Source organism: Pieris brassicae, chromosome 7, assembly GCF_905147105.1.
Source record: "Pieris brassicae chromosome 7, ilPieBrab1.1, whole genome shotgun sequence".
Taxonomy (NCBI): domain Eukaryota; kingdom Metazoa; phylum Arthropoda; class Insecta; order Lepidoptera; family Pieridae; genus Pieris; species Pieris brassicae.
Window position 1 is genome coordinate 10,109,034 of NC_059671.1, and position 16,539 is coordinate 10,125,572.

General features: G+C 37.1%; 1 protein-coding gene across 1 annotated transcript in view; it reads right to left on the bottom strand.

The window, feature by feature from the left end:
- Positions 1–16,539, bottom strand: part of LOC123712637 (probable chitinase 10) — a 90,431-nt gene that overhangs the window by 23,522 nt on the left and 50,370 nt on the right. The window contains exons 4-5 of the mRNA XM_045665862.1: positions 8,503–8,740; positions 5,642–5,821 (exon numbers count right to left, since the gene is read on the bottom strand). Coding sequence (XP_045521818.1) covers positions 5,642–5,821; positions 8,503–8,740 — 418 coding nt within the window. The remainder of the gene's footprint in view (positions 1–5,641; positions 5,822–8,502; positions 8,741–16,539) is intronic.

Genomic DNA, 16,539 nt, shown 5'->3' on the forward strand with positions numbered 1-16,539 from the left:
AATTTGATTAATTATTAAGCATTTTTTAAAATTAATAAATACATGCCTGCCTGCATAGGGCACGCGAAAGATGACAACAATTTTATCTAAGTTCTAGTTAAATCAGAATTTTTTTGTATAATTATAATCTAAAGTGTTATAATATTTGCAGGTAATTATAGATCAAAATATATAAATAAGTTGCAAATTAATCAGATGTTTTAGCCTTATAACAAATATATTAAAATTAAATAGAACTTACAAAACCACAACTGAATATTCTCTAATCAAATTTTAGTTCTAGAAAAATATATTGCTGCTAGTTTTTGCCTGTTGCGCCATTGCGCAAGTTTTATACTAGGCGCAACTTTAAATAATCATTATAAGGTCGAGCGCCATCACTTAATAGTTTTATTTACCGGCCCGGTAAAGAATTAAAAATGAACAATTTTTCATGTCATTTATCCAAATGTCTAATTCTCTTAATAACAAAGTTTATAAGTAATGTCTCGTATCATGGCAATTATGCGTATTTCACGGATTAATAAAAAGCACAGTCAGTATACCTAATTAATAATACTGTTCGCGGAAAGCCATAATATTTGGTTATGATATGTATATAATATCCTAACGCGGCGTTACTGACATACATTACATATTTGTCATAATAAAGCTAGTTAGCCAGTGTTAAAGCTTGGCTATGCTAGGAAGGGAGGAGGCCTGAGTTGCAACTGTCTCCTTCTGTAAGCATGTAATGTTGAAGGAGGCTGCTGAGCGATTCACGGAGTGACTGACTACCCCTCTGAGTAGCATAAGGCTTTTAGTATAGATCCACAGTCCCCGCGTCAAGCTCGACAATCATGGCGCAGACCTGCGTACGCACACTTTTAACTCATTTAAACGATGGATTCTACGTTCATTTATGCGTGATAATTAAAATGTATAATATTGTTAATAATAGCCTTTTACTTCAGACACTTTTACACGTAAACATATTTATATTTTAATCTCATGGCTTTTGGGTATCTGTGTGCCCGTTTTTACGAAAGGTCCCCTCCAAATCCCGCCACTCCAGTCTGCACTGTACCACTCTCTGCCATGTATCACTTACTGTTATCTTAATTTGGTCAATCCTTGGTCCTAATATTGTTAATAATGTCAAATGACGCTACAACCCTTAATTTTGGCCGCAGATTGCATCGGTTTCTTCAATCATTTTTATTGCTTTTATGTATTTGTATTACACACTTTGTATGTTCCTGACGTAACCATTTTCATGACGTTTAACATGCATTCTCTACTAAGTGGTGGATTTTTTCAAAGTATGGACGACTCTCCAATCCGAGTGTACAATCCATGATTGCCTTGTATATCCTACTCAAACTGGTCAAACCACCTAAGCATTCCCTTTCGTCCCTTGTCATTAAGTTCTTTTTTAAGCGTACTTATTTTATGTTTATAGACAAGGTGATCATGAACCTTCTGTGTCAGATATGCCGTTTTCCTCACGGTGTTTGCCTGCGCCGTAGAAGCTTAATGCGCACAAAGAAAGTACATTTCATTCACTGTGTCTCGTCTGTCATGTCACTCGCTTAAGCCACTAGGCCTACACTGTTTTATATTGTTATAATGTATCTATTACATGTATGTAATTGTCTAAACTTAGATGTCACTTTACGCAATTAAAACAGTTTAAGACTAGCTAACATCTGGTTCAGACTGTGCGAGAAGGACGCCAGTTATGGCAGCATGAATAATAGTTTAAGACCACAGGTGTTTCATATATTATGACTATTTTGTATATTGAATTATATGTGGTTGGCGAAAGACAACATGCCGCAATAGCGATATATGCCAAATGCTCGCTTCTAGTACTCGTGAACGTTATTATTAATATGTATGTGCGTGGTGACATCCATAACTTGAAGGAAACCGGCTTATAAGTTAATTATAATATTTTTTTGTTTATCATTTATAAGGATTTGCACGGAAATACGATTAAGTATTTGAAATAAATTAATGAATCAGAATTCTAGCAATGGTATTGCGGGTTAAGTTAATTTAAGTTTTCACAACAATTCTGTAACGAGTTATAAATTCTTAATTGAAACAGCCAAAAACGCATCTTACTCAGAGTCGTTCATTTATACTTAAGTTATTAAAGATATTAAGAATTTCATAAGGTAAATTGTTAAAAATGTTCACGTTATTTTAAATTGGAATTAAAATTAATATAAACAAAGATTTAAATTTCATTATTGGATTTTTTTATTAATGTAATTACAGGTGTCTAATGAATTAAAAAGAATTTAAAAATAACGACATCCTTACACCTGTTTAACGAATGTATAATGATTAATTATGCATTTATACATTTACGGGGTTATAAATTGTTTGAATAATTAGAAATAATGTATAATAATTAGTGTGTAATCAGGTTCCCTATGTTTGTTGTCTTTCAAGTTTGTAATATGTTTCGAAATGACATAATTATGTTAAGGCATCGTTAGAATAGCTGCGTTAATATTGGCGAATTTGAAAATCACCGTCTAGAGATTTAGAAGACTTTTAAATGATAACAAACATTGTTGAAATACAGTGCTTAGAGCTTATATTAAAAGACTAATTAAAAAATAAATATTCTCCCCTATCATTATTACATATTAAAAAACAAAGTTCTGTTCTGCGGCGTCTGCCTGATCGTAATAAATAGACACGTGTGTATCCTTTATTATTTTTGTTTATTAATTTTTTGCGTATAGTGTTTATTATTATTATCATACCCACCCTTTGATACGGTTTTGTTGTGTAATCAAAAGAGAAATATAAAAAAATAAAAACCGTAGTAGATTTTCAGTAGTTTTTGGTTAAATAAAACTAATATGAAACGGGCTTTGGTATGAAATGCTACTTGTGTATATTTTTATTATTACTATGTAGGTTAAGCATATTGTAAATACTGTATATTTGATGGTTAAGGTTAGATTTTAATATGGGACGTTAACATTTACAAAAGTTTTTGTGAACCGATCTTTTGTTCATCTTAAAGCAATTGTGCAAAGTTTGAATGGTATGAATCTGATGATACATGAGCAAATACTTATAATGATGATTGTGGCATTCAAACTGCAAGTCATATGAAGAAACCTTACAGTACGAGGCTTCGTGACAGGACTTACGCAACGTGTGCTGTGTTTCGATAAGATTGACCCTTGTCTTTAACGAACACGCCTTGTGCAAATATACGAAAATTGACTACAGAATTACTGTAGAGGGTTTTAGATTTAATGGAAATGTGATATACACTACGATAATTAGTCTAAATTTAAATGAAATCTAAGTTAATATAGTGTAGTTATACATTTCAAAGGGGAAGGTCATTAAAATTTTAGGCAAAGTGCCTTTATTGCGTAGGCGAGTATTTGGACCATAGATTTGACACCGATTTTAAATAATTTAACTTGGAAATTATTTTATGTTCTTAATAAGACATTGTAAACATTTATATGACATTTGCATGCCTTATATGGCTGATTGTGCAAATTTTTGTAGTCGACTGATCTAACCACTGTACCACTATATTAGCAAATAAACGATTATTATTATTACTATAATCAGCAACACAGAGCTTGACAGTGGCTAATGGAAAGAAATGAGAAGCCTTCTGACAGTGTGAGTCTATGGGTGGCGGGCGATATCACGTATCAGATGAGGCTTATTTCCCCCAGTTATATATTTAAAAATAAGCGTCTATATATATATATATATAAACAGTATATATGTTTGTCTTTGTATTGCATCTGTTGACCAATTATTAGATAAAACATTAAAGAAATTTGCCAGGACCCAGTTTTTATTAAAACTAGAATGTTTCGTTATTACTTTGACTCATCGGGATTTAAAATTCTGCGTTTTTTGGTGGGTCAGGAGGTCAACTACCAGGCTGTTTACTTTAAATAAAGGGATTCATGGACACCTGCAACGCCGGGGGCTAGCAAGTGTTCACCTTTCAGGAAATGGTACGCTCTTTTCTTGAAAGCCCCTAAGTCGTATTCGGAAATACCTCTACTGGCAGCTGGTTCCACAAAGAGGTGGTCCAGAGAGTGCCTCAAAAAGTTTAGTAAGTTGCCTTTTTGTATGGTCATGAAAATATCATTTTAGCTTTGTGTATACTTTTAACATGTGTATAGACAAATTCTTATACTTCCTTTTGTAGTGAATTTTGTATTTAATTTATCGATATCGATGGATGGATGGATGGATGAAATGGATCACCACTAATGGCTGTGTCAGGTGAGCGCGACCCTTTTATCGATTTTACGATCGTTGCTTTTTGATCGGAAATAGAATTATGTAAGGAAGACGCAGTGCTGACGTCAGATGCAGCTATCGATAAAATATTTGATTAAGTCCGCTTTGACCCTCGCTAGTGATGTACACGTTGCAGATATAATCGAATACAGGTATGTAAAAATTAGGTTAGTTCGAACTAGAATTCTGTGTTGTAAATAATTTATCGATATATTATTGTGACATGAACAGAGGTAAGGTGTGCATATAATCATACATACAAAGCCAGTAGCTACCATGTGTAGGCCTCAGATTTCTGTATCTGTTTGATCTGTTAATTTTGAATAGGTAAGTGTGTGATGAGCCTGTGGCTGACACACGCTGTCGACTTCTGGTTTCCTTACAATATGCCTCGAGAAAGTGTTAAGTGCGCATTTATAAATAAAGTTTACTTTTATGGGAAACGAACGCACGATCGAAGGTTTCAGTCGAACGCTCGAGCCACTAGCCCAACACAGTTCGTAAAATTATAGCTTTTTTATAATAATAATAATAACACTTATTTACTTCACAATAACACAAATCAGGAGAATAATATAATTAGTTTCTTCTTTGCGTATACTCAAGATGACATATTAACATTATTTGACCTTTTTTCATTAACAAAAATACCAGGAATTAAATATGAAAAAACAATTACCAGGCCACACATTAAAGTTCTTAACGTACTAGTATTAAAAATAATGTTTAAGAAATAGAAACAATAAAAAAAATCAACAAATGTTTTGTCGATAAAAATAAACCCATCACTATGGCAGCAGGTGCAACCACTGGCAGTCTATCGATGTTGCAAGCGTGCAATATTTCTGTATAGTTATTTCAATAGAAAACTGTTATTTTAGCCTACAACTCTATTTTCTGGATACTAGTATACATTTATCAAGACATTTCAATAAATTATTAAGTTAGCCTGCATGACTTGACATTATTCCCCTCATAATGATTAATATTTATTTACCGTCAATATCAAGAAAAATATGTACCGTAAGTATAAGGCAAAGGAGATCTCGCGTTGTCATAAATGCACAACAATGCGTCATAATTGTCGTATTACTTCAAGTTCTTGTCTATTACGTAAATTATAAAGAAAAAACCTCACTATTAAAAAAATATTTAGTTAAAAAAGAAAGTACCCACACTAGGATTCCCTGTGTCGTGGGCAGCTAGTCTCAAACCTTTAACACATTGACGGTACTTGATAAAATAATTTCTACATAACACTTACAATTTCATATTATTGTTGCAATATATAAGAATATAACAGTTTAAAAAGATGAAGAACCCTTATACTTTGTTTTAGTATGAACCTTACCTTTCAAGAACAGCACAAAGTTCTTCTTATCATCACTACCCTTGGGGTACTCCCAGTCCACGTCCAGCCCATCGAAGTTCCTGTCCCGGAGGTACGGGATAGCTGAGTAGATGAACGTCTGTCTGGAGTACCGGGTCGCTGACATCTCCTTGAATTTCTGAGTACCGAAGGACCAGCCACCTGGGAAGAAAGGTTTTCTGTTAATTTAATGATAAATAAAGACATTTGTTGAAAATAATTACTCTTAAAGTACCAAAAGGAACTCAGGAGCCACAATTACGCGTCATCATACATGACGTTATCAATAACAGTATTGTATCTAATATTACAACCAGTTCTTTGAATTGAAGACGGAAATATTAAGGTAGTTATTACTGGTTAGTTAGTTACTGGATACCCAAACAGAGCAGTCATCGCAGCCTATGGACACTATTTCATTCAAAGCGTCATTGATGTCGTCGGTCTCGCTAACTCGCTTCGCAAACTTTTGCGTTTTCCTCATCGACATCTAGGCCTATGCCGGTTCGTTCATCACATGTCCTTGTTCTTCACTATGGAGACACTACTAAAATACAAACAACTACGGTGTTTTGAACTCGAATTCGACATATGTAGGGTAAGACATTTGTAGGTGAAGTATTTTTTACATGTAGGTAGCAGATATTGTCGAAATTTATTATTAATATCTTAGTTTATGTTGATTAAATTGGTAGACTATTTAAGAATACTTTAACACATTAAATTAATTTCGTGTAATTTTAAATATTATTGAAGTACAAAAGATTAATACGTACAACTGTCATAATGCCGCTCTACCCTCCTTTTATTTCTTTATTGTGAACTAAAAATAAATTGCCCATCTTTATTTTTAAAGTTAGTTTAGTCTGTTTAGAACGATTCTGTTATAAACAATATATCTGTAGATCTAACGAAATTTTTTATTTTTGCAAGATAATTTTGGTCAATTGAATCGATATCATTGCGACAACAGATGGCGTTAACTGATCATGACTGCTTTATAGCATTTGAAAAGTTAAATTTATGTGGATAACGTAATAAATTCGCTTTAATATCATATATAAGTTTTGACATAGTATATTTCTATGTTAAATATGTGATTAATAATTGAACCAAATATTCACATTGCAAAGGAATTTTTCCTACGCCTGAGAAAATTGATTAAGTATTAACAATACATTTTCACAATCTGATTACATAGTTCATATTGTTGCATACATAGTTTTTATTGATACTGTTAAATAAGTGAAATTGCTTGTTCGTGGGAACTGGGGTACTAGTGATGGAATTTTATATCATAGTTTTAGTATGTTTTTACTATGATTACGAGGCTCATCTGATACTAAGCGATACAGAAACACACCGTCGAGAGATGTATTAAAAAATTGCTAACCATGGTAACAGCAGTAATGTTGACCTAGTGGCGTCAACGAGCGACTCATCCCTGAGGTCGTAGGTTCAATGCGCGGCTGTACACCAATTGACTTTCTTACTGACCATTTCACACTTGCTTGTACGGTAAAGGAAACCATCGTGAGTAAACCGGCTTACCTTAGACCCAAAAAGTCGATGGCGTGTGTCAGGATAAAACCCAACATGGAAACCTAAAATGGTTGTAGCCATGTAACTATTGTAACTAATAAGGCCCACCGTGTATTTTAAAGCTTAAGTCAATAATTATGTAAACAGAATTTAAGTAAATAATAATAGTCACTATTAGTTTATTTCATTTCCCAAATATTTTATTATGACATATCTGTAATAATATGTCAGGAAGTGCTCTAGGGTTGCGGTAGAAAGTTTTTTATATAACGAGTGTGGTATGTCAAGCAATTAATCTTATGTAAGTGGAATTGTCAGGTTGTCTCGTTAAACAAAACATTGCGCATAATGTCACTTTCTACTTGGCGTATTCATGTCTATATTGTGATGTATTTATCTATTAAATTTGTAGATTTTGAATCTAATTTAGTAAAATTAATAGCCGATTAATATTTAGAATTACATTTCTCAACACAGCAAGACAATTGTATCACTGTCAATATTGTCAGTTGTTAAACTTGCAAATTAAAATACAGAGTATATTTTAGTTGAAGTGTTCTGTCATAAAATGTGTCAATCACTTTAGATTATCACGTTAAGAACGAAAATGTAACATACAAAAATATATCTGCTCATATTGGGCTATGGACTTTACATTTCCCTAAGATTACTTAATAAATATTATTTTAGAATCATATAAAAATATAATTAAAATATACAACACGTTTACGTAAATCGCGTGTTTGCAATAATTGCCTTTATTAAGCGTATTATCAGTCAAACAAAAACGGTATTGTGAATCAATTATTTTCATTTGAATTCGAGAGTTTCCGGAATATTTCCGGTCGGTTTTTGTACAAGGTGAATTATTTCTACATGGCTGGACAAGTGGAAGTGTTGATTCTAATTATTGTTTGATGTTGGCATGACGAAGTGATTATATATTTTATTATACTGTCAAGAATAAATGTTATGGCAGGTTTATTTGTATCGTCGTGAATATATGCTTTCCTGTACAAAGTAGTAGCTATTAGACTTTTAAAACTGGAGCTGGAGCTTCGTTTTACGGTTAAACAAAAGGCTCATCCACTATATAAAAAAGGTTCAAATTAATAAAATTCGTATTAGCTTTTTTGGGATATCACAGGACACCACAATATCCTTGTGTGGTTGCCTGGAAGAGATCCCTCGAAAGCGATAAGGCCGCCAGTTGCCCTCCTTTTGATTTAATTATGTTCAATTTTTTTATATTGTAATGTAACGAAGTGTTAATAAAATAAAATAATAACTAAGCAACTTACCAATAGCAAGCAAAGTCTTCAGTTTTGGATTGGCCTTCTTCAAAGCATTAATCCTATCATACAATCCAGTTTTTCCATCTTTAGTCTCATCGTTGGATTCGAAAGAACTGAGTTTCCCCTTCTTCATCCATCCGAAAGCAAAGATCATGTGGGTGCAGAGGTCTGGCTGAATGTCTTCTGGTGTAAATTTCCCGAGCTTCGTACGATACTGCGACCAGTTGGTGTAGTAACAAACCACCTATGGACATAAAATATATATATGAATGTAACTGTGGTGGAAGCATATTCTGCGTTTCCTGCAACCATAAGGTTCTTCCAAAAGTCTAACCACTGACTTTTGTATTTTCGAACAAATTTGACCCTATCCCACTTACGAGTCCGTTGGCAATGTGAGTGTCTATGGGCGGTATCACTTAAAAGCAGGAGAGCCTCCTGCCCCTTTGCCCCCTATTAAATAAAAGAAAGATTAACCCGAAGTCCGACTTCAACCTTTAGCTATATCGAGGTAATGGTTTAATGTAATTTGTCACCTACAAAGGCATTAAAAAGCCATAAGATGTTGAAGGTGCCGGAGACAGCATTCAGTAAGCGCAAAGTCTTTGACAAAAGACTGGTTCTGGCCCTTGGTATCGCAGATAACCTTGGCCTGGGTTGCTCACCACCCCCCACAAGACTTTCAGCACATATAAGACAACTGTAAGTCCAGTCTGGTTTGCAATTTATTGTACCATCCATAAGACAAATAATGTTCTGTACATTAAAAGATAATGGGGATAGACGCCATACAGTCTGTTGTTAAGGCATCGTGTAATTATATTCTGTATGCTCTTCAACATAAGGCAGTATTTAGCTTCATGCCCAAACAGACGAGTCACACTAACATACTTCTAACCAAAGCGTTGTACAAACTTTAGATGGCGTATTAGTAAACGTTGTAACCCCTCGAAGCACACATCCCATTCTTGCATATACTTTCTTGCAAATGTCCACTAGATGATCTCAAAAGTTGGGCATCCAATCGCACGTGTATGGCTCGTTATATTTGTTAAAATAACGCTTATGGTAGATATTATCTTGTTAGATATGTTTTAGACAAAATTTGTCAAAACAACATGATCAAATGTTTTAGATAATAAAATATATCCCTATACTATTATATATTCTTGTTACAGATGCGAGTGGATCCATACATATATTGTATGGATATATGAAAAAATAATGCCGCATCATATGGGTATCAACTTCCATATAATTACAACTTTGACATTCCTCCAATCTCTGTAGGATATCCTGACGGCAGTTTAAATATCTTACCCATATGTCTGACCTATCTACATATTCACGGTAATGGCGCTTCTATGTGCATGAATTACGGTTCGATTTACCATAAACAAAACTTGAAGGTAAGCAAGTATGCTTTCAAAAAGCTGTCCATATCCGCGTTGTAATCGTGTTAAAAGAGCTTTGGAAATTAGTGTGTATTGTAATGCAGTAGAGCTTAGATTCTCTTAAATGTGGTTGCAAGGTCCGCACAGGCTTTCTGACAGGTAAATACAGCCTTTCTTCCTAATGTTTTATTGAATAGGATTGTAAACAACTCTATATATTAAAATTTCGGAGGAATTGTTAACCCCAATTTTGTTTACTACTTTTTAAACCTAGTTTTTGTTATAACTACAATGTAATTACATTTAGGTTAGTAAAGTAAGCGGTCAAACTGAGCGTTAATTATGGAAGTTACACTATGTGGAACCAGCTGCCCACTGAGGCGTTTCCGAACTAATTCGACTTAGGGTCCTTCAATAAGAGCGTACCAATTCTTAATAGGAGGGCAACGCACTTGGCCCTCTGGCAATGTGAGTGTCCATGGGCGACATCACTTAACATCAGGTGAGCGTCCTGTCCGTTTGCCTCCTATTAATTAAAAAAGGTCACGTCTCTGGAGATACATTAGAACATACAGATCAAAAATAGTATGTTTCTTGCAGTTTATTTTACAATAGCTTGCCAACGCTTGGCACACTTATACATGGGCAAGAAAGAATTTAATGCGACTAGCACGTAAAGGCAAACAAAAGACACGAATAGATAAAAAAATATAAAGTTAGTCTTTATATTATATATATATTATAATTGAATTTAAAGTGTAAGGGGAGCAAGTATCGAGTTACCTAGCCGGTTTATCAGATTGCTCAATCTGGATAACGGTCAAATAAGGTGATGGGATTCCTGGGTATCTAAAGGTGGACAAACAATATAAATTTAGCTAAAAGCTTGGGGAAATCAACCTGATTCTTAAATATACTAAACGCAAACGAAATATTAATAGATTCTAATTCTAGATTTATTTCTATAACTTTCCCAATGACAATAGTTATAAAAAATAATATAGTGACTGAGAGTTTGAATTGACAAAAGGACTTCGAAATATGTCAGTCTTACAAAATCAAGCAGCTCGCCTGTTTATTGTGTTTAAAGTCCGTGATAAAGCAAACAAAATTATGGATAAATCGAACGTGCAATATCGTTTGATTTGCATCAGCCGTTGAGTTTGTGAAATCGGAGCGCAAATGAATTACAAGTCAGTTTTAGGGTTATCAACTTGTATTTTTTGACATTCCAATTTTTTTTTTTTTTTTTTATAAAATAGGGGGCAAACGGGCAGGAGGCTCACCTGATGTTAAGTGATACCGTCGCCCATGGACACTCTCAATGCCAGAGGGCTCGCGAGTGCGTTGCCGGCCTTTTAAGAATTTGTACGCTCTTTTCTTGAAGGACCCTAAGTCGAATTGGTTCGGAAATACTTCAGTGGGCAGCTGGTTCCACATAGCGGTGGTGCGCGGCAAAAATTGCCTTGAGAAACGCTCAGTCGTGGAACGTCGGACGTCGAGGTGATACGGGTGGAATTTTGTATTTTGCCTCGACGTCCGATGCTGAAACTCAGCTGCAGGTATTAATCCGAACAACTCCTCTGAACACTCTCCATGGTAAATGCGGTAGAAGATGCAGAGTGACCCCACATCTCTACGCAACGCCAAAGGATCGAGCCGCTCGGAGAGGGATTGGTCATCAACGATTCGAACCGCTCTTCGTTGGATACGGTCAAGTGGAAGGAGCTGGTACTGGGGAGCCCCCGCCCAGAGGTGAGAACAGTATTCCATGTGGGGCCGTATTTGCGCTTTATAGAGTTGCAAGCGGTGGCCCGGAGTGAAGTACCGTCTCGCCTTGCTGAGCACACCAAGCTTTTTGGAGGCTAATTTAGCCTTTCCCTCCAAATGACCGCGAAACTGAACGTCGTTCGATATGTCAACGCCAAGTATTCCGATGCTGGCTGTGGCTTCAAGAAGAGTGTTTTCGAAAAGAGGAGTAGCGACAAAGGGTATTTTTTCGCGGAAAACGCGCAAACTTGTGTCTACTTGGGGTTAAATTGGACTAGGTTTAGTCTACCCCAGTCCGAGACTCCACGTAAAAGAGTTTCGACTTCAGACACAAGTTTGTTCCGGTACTCATCGACAACTGCCCGATAAATACCTGCCCGGCCAGTGTAAAGAGTATCCCCAGTGCTGTCGTCCGCATAGCAATGAATGTTGCTAAGTTGCAACATGTCATTGATATGCAGAAGAAACAGGGTCGGGGACAGAACACAGCCTTGTGGGACCATTTCAGGGCATTCACGGGTTTAAGGTCGGAACATGCTCCGTCGACGACGACCTTGATGCTCCGATCGGCTAGAAAGCTGGAGATCCAGTCGCATAATTTCTCAGGAAGCCCGTAGGCTGGTAGCTTCGAGAGCAGTGCTTTGTGCCACACCCGATCGAAGGCTTTCGCTATGTCCAAACTAACCGCTAGTGCCTCCCCCTTGGACTCAATTGCCTCTGCCCATCTATGAGTAAGGTATACTAGAAGGTCACCAGCTGAACGACCACGACGAAAGCCGTACTGATAATCGCTAATCAGCTGGTGGCCCTCTAGATAACTCAAGAGCTGGCCATTAATAATGGATTCCATTATTTTGGAGAACAAGGAGGTTATTGCGATTGGGCGATAGTTGGATGGATCAGTGCGATCGCCTTTTTTAGGGATCGGATGTATCGAAGCGGTCTTCCAGCACTTCGGGACAGTGCCGAGCGAGTACAGGTACCGGAAAAGGCGCGTCAGGACCGGAGCCAACTCAGGAGCACATGTACGCAGCACAATTGGAGGGATACCATCCGGCCCGCTCGACTTATGAATGTCCAAGGAAGATAGTGCTCTGCGAACAGCACGTTGCTGGAATGTGATTTCCGGCATTGAGTTATCACACCGCGAAATCGCCGGTGGTGATCTCCCCCGGTCATCCAAAGTCGAGTTGGACGCAAAGAGACAGCCCAAGAGGTCGGCCTTCTCCTTCGCAGTGTGGGCGAGCGAGTCATCCTCTCTGTGCAGCGGTGGTATCGATGGCTGACAAAAATTCCCTTGTACAGCTTTGGCGAGAGACCAGAAGGCTCGGGTCCCAGAAGGGAGTTGGGCCAATCTCTCGCCAAATCTGGCGATGTGCTCTGACTTTGCCTTAGCGATTTCCCGTTTGAAGGAACTGGAAGCTGAGTTATATGCTTTTTTATGTTCGCTGGTATTGGCATCACGAGATATCGCCGCTTCCGCCCATGCATTAAAGCATTCTAGCTTTCGACGCGATGCCGCCTTGCAAGAACGCTTAAACCAGGGCTGTGACCTGCCACCGATCGGCACCGCAGAGAATGGAATAAAAAGTTCCATGCCCTGCAGAACCACTTCGGCGACAGAGGCAGCGACGGAATCTGGAGCTTCCGACGAAAAGCACATAGGCCCCCAAGGGTAGGACGCAAAGAAAGACCGCATCCCATCCCAATCTGCTGACCGATAGTGCCAAATACGACGACAACCCGAAAAACGGGGCCGAGGAGGGCGCGTAGTAGGCACAGTACTCCGGACCACACAATGATCCGATGAACCCAACGGGTCAACAGAGACTTGATAGGTCTCCGGATGTGAGGTCAGCAGAAGGTCCAACAAAGAGGGTTTATGACCATCCACATCTGGTATTCGCGTAATCGCAGGGACCATTTGTGACAGGTCGTAAGCTAAAGCAAAGTCGTGAAAGGATCTTCCCGCGTGATCGGTGGTTTCCGAACCGAGCCAATCGGCATGGTGAGCGTTAAAATCGCCAAGTATCACGATTTCAGCGGTAGGAACCCCTTCGAGCAGGGAATCTGTAGCCATTTGGATGTGCTCAATGAGTCGCTCAGTTTCGGTATTTCCGCTATGGGACCTATACAGGCATGCGTAGAATCGCGGATGGTCATCGCAGTCTACGCGCAGCCAGAGGCTAGATAGGTCCCTTCCTTCAAGCGACCCGAGGCGACGAGAACAGATATCCTCTCTGACGTACACGCAAACTCCCGCCCGCGGCACAAATGAATGTTCCAATTTGTACCCCGGGTAGGAGAGGTAGGAAGTATCAGCCGGGAAGGATATCTGAGTCTCAGTAAGGAAGAATAAGGCCGGCTTCGCAGTTTCGAGGTGAATGTGAACCGCGTTAAGATTAGAGTTGAGCCCCCTAACATTGGTAAAGTCCACTGAGAGCGTGGAAGGGGATGCCTTCGGTAAATTCTTCCGTTTGCCCCGAGATTGAAACTTATAGTTTTTTGAGCAGTTTTTGCCCACCCCAGAATACGAAGGGCAGCCTGTGCATCCACCACCGAATACTGATTGTTCCGATGATGGACGCTCAGAGGGGGATTCTCCACAGCGGAAACGTGTGGTACCCCCCTGGGTTAATCTCTGTTTAAACTGCATCTTCATATTCTGGGGGAGGGGGGAATTGATGGGCTCCGGGAGTCTCACTCACCGCACGAAACGCGAGTACAATAAGATGAACCTATTGCATCACTTCACGCCGGTTTTCTGTGAGACAGTGGTACTGCCCCGGTCGTGCCTGCCCGATTGGCTGAAGCCCGAAAGCAACAGCATGGCACTCCCACTAGGCCAATTGCCGATACAGTAGTATATTGGTTTATTAAAGTATAATTTACGGTATAATTTACAAGCTTTCTAAAATACGTGATAATAAACATAAAATTAATAAATAATTTTGATTTTTGACTTTCGTAGAAATTTTTTGCAGAGAGGAGAGACCATAACATTTTTTTAAAATTGATAATCCCACTACCGTATATGTCAAGCTTAAAGCTAAATTGTGTTTATTCGCAATAATTCGAAGTAGAGGTGCCTGAACTTCTAGGGATATATAAGGGACGATGTTAAAGTTCCGCAAGTGGTTACTCTTCTGTATTTGACCATTGAATAATTTCTATAAGAACACAACACCGGCAAGAGATCTCCAATCGTATAGTAACATAAAATAATAATACATAGATAGTGATAGTATAACATCATCAATAGGTCTTTGGTTCACGCCAGTGTAAATACAGTATCTCTATATCCTTTCTATAGCACAGTGGATTGGTTACTCGTTATAAGAGTATTATCGCATATAAGGTTAATAAAAGCGTTATTAACTTAAAATGGGAAAGTCACATTTTACAATTTATCTTAATTCTTCCTAATTCGCTGTTATGCTGGTAATTTTAGTGTGTGCTTATGTTATGTTTTATTATGTATTTATTAATTTCTTTTTTGAAACACTTGTTTTACTTCAATTGTCATACATTTTAGACGAAGATTTTTTAAAATATGCAGTAGATTTAGTACAATGTAGAATGTGGTAAACTTTAATAAATAAAGTAATAAAACTTATCCAACCGTTTACATAAAGCATGGTCAAAGGTCAAACCGTGACTTTTTGAAAATTAATGAATTGTCGACAACCTTACAATCAGCGAGTAGGCTGCGTTTGTAATTGAAATGTTTGATCGCTTCGATATACGGCAAATGAGATTAAAATATTGATCGGAAGTAGACAGTGGAACGATTCTGTATTGTGTTGGGAATTGGGATTTTAATACAACAATTTTTTTTTAAATCTTGTTTATTTAGTAAGCCATAAATGGAATGATTAAGTTGGCTTTAAACTAATAACAGTGTGACTTTAACAGTTGGGATTACTACTTAATGAGTATTTCTATAATGTTCAGATCTGAGGTTCAATGAGTCTATATATGTAAGTTTCTTTACAAATTTATCTCCATATTCGGCAGTGAACGTTATACTTAGGATTTGATGGAGAAAGAAGAGAAAACCAACAATAGAGCATCGAGTTTCCTTCAAAAAATGCAACCCATATTGTTCGTTGATTTTAAACTCGAAAACTAAGTAGTTTTCTCTCACATCGTGTACAAATGGGATCGTCTCTTTTTCATGATGAAGTTAAACTGGTTACATGGGATGTGGTACAACATCAATAATACAACATTACTCTATTACCAACTTCTTAAGCTTGCCCTGTATTCTAAAGTTATGTATCATTAGTATTATTGTGTATATTGTAGTAGATAATTAGAATCGCAAATGAAATGTTAGCAATCGTACACTTCAAGCACAACCTTAGGTTTTTCCCACACTCGTAAATTGTAATATAACATTCTCTTTCCAAAAATGTCGAATAGGTCGCCTACTATCATATCCATAAGTGTCACTTTTAAGCGTCACAAGTTAAGTTAGTCGTTACAACCCCACTACCCCTAATGTTATGATAGTTATAAGCACATGTTATACAACTTCAAATAAAGAGTTTCATTTAACATATATTTGAATATCCGTATAACAATCGCCACCGAACTTAACTCTCGTAAAATTATCTTAAATCGGACTTATGAAACGTGTAAAACGAAAATCTAAAAGTTCTAAAAGCATTTTTTTTTTAAAATTTGATAAGGGCGATTGAAACATCATACTTGCAATTATGTTTCGTATGGGCTATGCTAGACGTTTACCTTTTTGCCAATTTTATTGATTATTAGTTACATGTTTATAATTTCTTATTGAGTGTTGCGTAATTTGAACTTTTTCAAGGCAAAGTATTTCTTACTATATTATAACCTAGCCTAACTGTTCCCATAT